General features: G+C 39.9%; 1 protein-coding gene and 1 non-coding gene across 2 annotated transcripts; both read right to left on the bottom strand.

The window, feature by feature from the left end:
• Positions 1-699: 699 nt before the first annotated feature.
• On the bottom strand, positions 700-3,517 carry LOC101014053 (cytochrome c oxidase subunit 7C, mitochondrial). Its single transcript, XM_017959724.3, has 3 exons — positions 3,311-3,517; positions 1,974-2,117; positions 700-794 (listed from the first exon to the last, which is right to left on the bottom strand). The coding sequence occupies exons 1-2, from the start codon at positions 3,383-3,385 to the stop codon at positions 2,001-2,003; spliced, it is 192 nt and encodes a 63-aa protein (XP_017815213.1). The 5' UTR covers positions 3,386-3,517; the 3' UTR covers positions 700-794; positions 1,974-2,000.
• LOC116275142 lies at positions 889-951 on the bottom strand. The gene has a single exon (XR_004184101.1). It is a non-coding gene; the product is annotated as a small nucleolar RNA Z39 (small nucleolar RNA).
• Positions 3,518-7,171: the final 3,654 nt, after the last annotated feature.

The raw sequence follows: 7,171 nt of genomic DNA, 5'->3' as shown, positions 1-7,171 counted from the left end.
TAAAATGTAATGACTTCATTACATTTTAAATGGCAAGCAGCATTTCACTACTTATAAAATAAATTCGATTCACATATATAATTACTAATCAAAACTACCTTTTATCCCATTTCTACTAGGCTATATGATAGTGAAAGCACCAGAATAAATTGGGAGTACTTACTATACTACAAATTACATAGTATTATATTCCATTTCAAATATTCTTTTATTCATTCTAATTAAGACTAGTACTGGTCACCAGAACACTTACTGAGGCAAACACTTCTGTTTTAGGTTACAGACCTAGAGAAACACAAAAAATAAAACAAAAAAAGAATGAAGCTCCTAAATATCTGATTATCCAGAACTTCAACTGGAATAACCTAATAGTTTTCCTGATGATTAATCAATCGTGGGAAAAATAATTTACTATATCAAAGTATAGGGCAAGAGCAAAAGTATTTTTTCCTTCAAGTTAATGACAAAAAAAAAAAAAAAAAATCAAAGAAATAAACAAGATTGATTTGTATTTCCCTTTTATTGCATAAATTACCAACAAAATCCTGACCTGGGAATCAAAAATTTAATAATATAACCTCAGTTTAACACCATTAAATAAGCTAAATCTCAGAGTAATACTGGAATGTTACCCAAATTAATAAAGTAGGCAAATGGCCAAGTATTACATTCCCTATTTCAAAAAAGAGGCATTAAGCATTCATGTCATAAGTTTATTGACAAACATATCTAGCATGCCATGAGTTAGTTTGATCCATTTCCAGAGGCTGTATCTCTTAAAATACTCTTCATATCTGCAAAATAAAAACAGAAATTAATGGCATTTTTAAAATCTCATTAACAGAAATCATGTAGTTTCATGAAAATATTTTCTATCAGTTTCAGTAGTACATCAGAAAGCGTTTACAGTATCATGACTTCATTCATACTGATTTGCTTCATCACATGCACCGAAACCTTTCCGCATTAGTAGCTTGGATAAGTTATTCCCCCTCTAAACTATGACAGTCTTTCCGATCATTCCAGTGTTCTATAGTATTACTCTGAGAAACTCTGACGACAATTAAGGTAAATAAATATTTTAACCACTCACAGGAAATCTGCTAACCTTCCAATATGAAGGACTCCTTTGAGCATATATTAACATATTCCCTTGACACAAGGCTTCTCAACCTCAGCACCACTGGTATTTTGCCCCCAACTTGGAATGATCAAAAATGTCTCACATTGCCAAATGCCCCACTGTGTTGTAAAATCATTCTCATTTAAGAACCACTGCCTTAATGAGGAAAGTATATTCAGAAGTTTGAGTTTCCCAACATGGTTGAGTTGGTGAGGCATAGATTTACAACTGCATAATTATCTGGGACTTATATATCAAGGAACACTAGAAGGGTTTTCTTCATCTTCAGGGATTTTTTCACAACTTAAACAAGTATTGCAAGCCAATTTAAAAAAACTGGGAGCACAGTGACCACTTTCTGAAAGAAATGGAAACGTTTACAGTGTTTTAAAAGACATATTCTCAGCCACTGTTCTAGTAACAGTGTTTAAGATAGAATAACATTAATCAGTTTGTCAGAGTATTACCTAGTTTAAAAGTGTGAGCTCTGGAACAAGAAACTGCCTGGGCAAGAGTCCTGGTCCACCATTATACCAGTTATGAGATCTTGAATAACTTAACATCTTTGTGTCTCAGATGGGGTTACTATCATCCGCCTCACAAGCTTGCTAGAGAACATGAGATATCGATGTAAAGTGTACCTGATAAGCAGTAGTGTTCAATAAACACTGGCCATTATTCAAATATTTTTATACAGGTTTACAACTAGTCTCCACCAATGCCACACCTACATATAATCTCAGGAATCAGCCCTACTTAACAATGTATTTGTGTGTGTGTTCTGGGTGAGGGGGAAGAGGCTACTTAATAAAAAGGCCTGCTTTAACAAGATTAGAAATCCATGAACTACCTGGTAAATGGACGAACTGAAGCATCCTTATTGTTTAAGCAGTTGGTGTCTTACTATAAGGAAGGGTGTAGCAAATGCAGATCCAAAGTACAAACTCATCTTAACTAGTAACGCCCACTTGTTTTTCACTGAAAATGGCAAATTCTGTTGGAAAAAAAGAGAAAAAGTAATCGAAATAGAACCTCAAATAATCTGCTTAATAATCAAAACACAAGTATACAGGAAATGCTAGTTATATTTATTTTACATCATGGTACATATGCCATAAATCATAACATCTTTTTAAACATTTATCTTTCAAATCCCATGACCTTCATCACACAACACTAGAAGGTAAGAAACAATCCGGCTTTACTGAGCACTAGGCAATGGTCTTAAGGACTCAAACGTCAAATAGTGAGAAGTTTCTTATTTTAGAAAATCGAAAAAACTGCTGTCTTAAGTAGTCACATTAGAAGAAGATACATAGCAATCTTAAGTGCAATACAAAGTTGTTTTTTCTTTCTTTTTTTTTTTTTTTGAGACTGAGTCCCGCTGTGTCATACAGGCTGGCGTGCAGTGGCGCGATCTCGGCTCACTGCAACCTCCACCTCCCGGGTTCAAGCGATTCTCCTGCCTCAGCCTCCCGTGTAGCAGGGATTACAGGCACACACTACCACATAATTTTTTTGTACTTTTTAGTAGAGACAGGGTTTCGCCATGTTGGCCAGGCTGGTCTCGAACTCCTGACCTCAGGTGATCCGTCGGCCTCAGCCTCCCGATTACAGGCGTGAGCCACCGTACCCGGCCCAATTTATTTATTTATTTTCTCAATACGAAGCACCTTCTCTACCCTTGACGACTAGGCCTCGTGTGACCCTCCGAGGTTGTGACTGCTAAGTGGTTTAAGTTATTTACACCTGAGGCCAAACACAGCCTTAACGAAGTTGAAGGGTTAGTACTTTTAACTTAGCCAGCTGGTTTACAAAGCCTCTTCCATAACCCAGAGGCCCTGATTTCCTCATGATTTTCCAATGACCTTCATTTCGGGTCCGACGACCTCCAGCTCGGCTTTAAGCCATACACCTGCAGCCGTGGCCTCCAGGAGCCATCCCAGGGCTTTCTGCGGGGCGGGGGAGGGGGCGTCAGGCGGTTGATAGAGGCAGAGCTTCCGGATCTACCTACCCATTCCTTTAGCTGCTACGCGCTAGGATGCCCAGATTCCTCACTGGCCCCTGGGGTAAGTGAAACGCTACTCTGCGTCTCCCTCGCCACAGCCCGGAGGCGGCCTTTCAGGTACGCGAGTCACAGCCAAGCGCCCCCTCCCCCAACGAAGTCGAGCCCCTTTATACACTAACCTTCCCAGGGCCCTCCTCATAGTGGCTCCTACGGACCACAGAGGTTGTGAACCTCCGGATGCTGTGGCCCAACATAGCGCTGCTGGAAGCTCTGCGAAAGGCGCAGACCGAGGATGGATGAAATGGCTGCACCTCACCAAGACCTTGTTTTTACGACCTTGCTCCCCCGTGCTCAAGGACCGAAAGGAAAGATGGGAAATGGAGGGGAGCCTCGAGGAAACGCAACAAAGCGGAGATCTCAATGGATTGTGGGAATTGTAGTTCAGAGCAGTGCGGCGCCTTATCAGCCCCCGAAGGATTGTGGGAAATGTAGTTTCGCGCCAGGGTTAGGTCTAGGATTCCTGGGGGCCTGTTACCGGAAACTTTTTTTTTTTTTTTTTTTTGAGACGGAGTCTCGCTCTGTCGCCCAGGCAGGAGTGCAGTGGCGCGATCTTGGCTCACTGCAAGCTCCGCCTCCCGGGTTCACACTATTCTCCTGCCTTAGCCTCCCAAGTAGCTGGGACTGCAGGCGCCCGCCACCGCGCCGGGCTAATTTTTTTGTATTTTTAGGAGAGACAGGGTTTCACCGTGTTAGCCAGGATGGTCTGGATCTTCTGACCTCGTGATCCGCCCGCCTCGGCCTCCCAGAGTGCTGGGATTACAGGCGTGAGCCACCGCGCCTGGCCTGGAAACGATTTTATTGAATCAAGTGAAACAGTTTCACTCCGTGTACTCTAGTCTATTGAACAGGACAATAAAGCCATTCCTTTTTTTTTTTCTTTTTTCTTTTTATTTTAAATAAAGTATATGCTAGGTATCAATGATTTCAAGGACTTTTGCCAGTGCTGAGAGATATGTGCTAATGATCCTGGCTGAAGAAACAAGGCATAAACACAAGTAACCAAACAACATGCAGCACAAAGGACTTCAGAAAGAAAACTGAAGTACTAAGGTAATGATCACTAAAGATAAAGGGAATCAAATAGAACAGAAGGAAGAACAAAGGGCAAGGAAAACTCAAGTCTGGTATGAACACAGCATGTGTGAGGAGTAGAAGAGAAAACCGGCCTCTGATACCTGGAGCTAGCCTGGACTGGGAACTGGTGTCCGCCTAATGAACGTAGACAATTTCAGCAAGCAAAAGCATCCAACAAGACCACTCTGACAGTGTTCATCAAGAAAAGAATATGATCACCGTGTAATCATATCTGAACACAGATAAAACATTATCCAAGCCACAAAAATGACCGAACATCACCCTATCTGGTTTAATATTATGACTTCTGCTTCTTTACCAGTTACAGTCTTAGCCTGGATCTAGCTTTCCTTCCTCCTAAGATTTAGGAAGATAGCCAATATTAGGGAAAAAAAATCCCAAATCCAACAAGCATTTTCTAATATTTTACAGAGAACTCTTAAACGTCATAGTTTCTCACAGTATATGGTCTCTCTTACTGCAATGAATAATAAACACCATTTGTCAATTACAGGTGTGCTTCTGGTGGTCTTGAGAAGAAACCAGTGATAAATGAACGTGGGAAAGTGGTGTTAGGTTAGATTGTGAAAGACCCTAGTAACCTAAGTGTTATGTTATTCATCTGTGGCGGAATGTGTATTTCCTCACGTGTCTCATTTATAGAGCATTAGGAAACAATTCAAATAGGACCTAAGGTTTGCTTTGAAAAGGGCATAACATATATGCTTTGTTTTGTTTTTTTTTTTTTTTTTTGAGACTGAGTCTGGCTCTGTCGCCCAGCCTCGCGTGCGGTGGCCGGATCTCAGCTCACTCGCTTAAATTAATATTTTGTTTCAACAAGTAGCTTATTTTTGAGTAGGGGTTCAAGAAATGCATCATAACTGGTGTCCCCTACCACCTAATTTATAGAAGTTATGTGACATTCATTTTTTTTTTTAACATTCCATTCACTGCCTTTGTGTATTAAAGGATTCTGATTTAACTATAATTGAGAGAGTTTTTCACACTTAATATTTCTGGATTATACTTTTCAATCTAGTGTAAAGTAATGTTATCTGTGGATTTGGTTCATTGTTGCTTCTAATTCACATTAATTGAGCCTCCACGGGGTATCTTTAGGGACCTGCAGGCCAGAGATTCCAGAATATGGTTTCAGAATTGTCTGCCTACTCATGGACTTTGTGGTAAGTTAAAAATAAAAAAAAAATACGTTTACACCTATGTAAATATGGGGGAGGAGGGTGGTTACACTCAAGTGCCAGGCATGTGAGCGAAGCTATCTTGGACCCTTCAGCCTAGCCCCACCCTCCGCTGAATATTGCTGAGTGACTACAGTCACCACTGTGTAGAGCAGAGTTGTCCAGTTGACTCCTGCCCAAAATGTTGTTCTAGAGATTTGTGTGGTATAATAAAATGGTTGTTTTTTCAAGTCATAAAGTTTGGGGTAGTTTTTTTATGGAGCAACAAAAAGAGAACTAGAAGTAGCACAGCTGCTCTATTTAAGGAAATTAGCCTTTCTTCTAGATGCCGTGAGTAAAACACAGTTTCTCATTACCAATCTGTAGATGAGAATTTAGCTGTATCATGTAAAATATTATCTTTGCTTCAAATATATTTTTCTCTGGAGTCATGTTTCTGTGATAGTTCTTCCGCTATAATGAAGACGGATGCGCCAAACATGCCAAAACATTCAGAGTATGGGAGGTATGGTGGTTCTGTTTGAAGGTGGTGTAGCAGCTGGTGTATTCTGGAGAGTGCTAGACACTCAGAAATGCACTTTGCAGCTTTTCGATGCTCCTGATGAGTTAGGAGGTAAAATGAAGTGGGATTCAAAGTGGCTGAGATCACTTATTCTTGGCAGATTACTGACTTTTGTATTAGTGGCTAGATACCACCTGTAGATCACACTCTTGATAGTTATTTCAAAATATTTTCTAAAGAACATTTTTGTCAATAAGCCAAACTGAGCACAAAATAAAATTTTATACTAGTTGCTATATGTTTTTTCTTAATTACTAAGTAGAAAGCAATTAATAAATTAGTTAACTAATGAATGTAGTCTGAGTTTAGGAGTTTTATGCTAATCTTGATTTCTTTTAAATTCACTAAACAAGGAAGAAAAAGTTTAAATAAATCTGGCAATATTCTATTTTTGTATAGGCATCGTGGGAAATTAAAGATGGCCACAATTTTTTGGAAACTCTTTCTGTTGAGTGGTGGGGTCTAACATCCCTTTTCTTGACCTTAGTGACTGAATTGACCAATAGAATGCAACAGAGTGACATTCTGAGGCTGGCTCATCAAAAGCCTTGCAGCTTCTCTTTAGCAACTTGGAATGTTTTCTTGGGAGAAGTCAAATACCATGTGAGAAGTCTAACTATCCAGATACTTTCAGGACTAAGAGGAAAACCAAACTAGCTATATGGATAAGCCACATTACTGGGGGTAGGGGTCGGGGGTAGGGTATGTGCAGATGGGGAGAGGGAAGAAGACAGAAAAAGTACAAGGAGAAGGAGAGGGGAAGTAGGGAGAGGGAGACAGGGAAAGGGACAGACTTACCAGCACCCAGCTATTGTTACCATCCCAGCCCAGGCATCAGATGTATTTGTAAAGGTGCCTTCAGGTGACTTTAGCCACAGTTATATTTGCCTGCAACTTTATGAAGTATGTTAAACAAGGACTGCCCAGCTGTGCCCATTAGCCCCCAGAATTGTAAGAGAAAACAGTAAATTGTTTCCTTGAGTCACTAAGTTTTGGGTAATTTGTTATACAGGAGTATAAACCTGGAACAGGTATGATTTATTTATTTTTTCTTATACAAGCAGCCTAACAATCTATATTCATGTCATAATAGCTGGCAAGAAAAATGTGAATAATTCTAGAGCAACTTTGGATTCAGTATGATA

The sequence above is a fragment of the Papio anubis genome, chromosome 5 (genome assembly GCF_008728515.1).
Source record: "Papio anubis isolate 15944 chromosome 5, Panubis1.0, whole genome shotgun sequence".
Lineage (NCBI taxonomy): Eukaryota > Metazoa > Chordata > Mammalia > Primates > Cercopithecidae > Papio > Papio anubis.
This window is presented reverse-complemented; position numbering and strand designations above follow the sequence as displayed.

What these genes read in the sequence shown, in the direction of transcription:
- LOC101014053 (XM_017959724.3), bottom strand. Translation starts at nt 3,385, where the DNA reads ATGTTGGGCCACAGCATCCGGAGGTTCACAACCTCTGTGGTCCGTAGG. An exon ending in ATGAGGAGGGCCCTGGGAAG is followed by an intron (nt 2,118 to 3,310) that starts GTTAGTGTATAA and finishes TTTTTCCAACAG; the next exon opens with AATTTGCCATTTTCAGTGAA.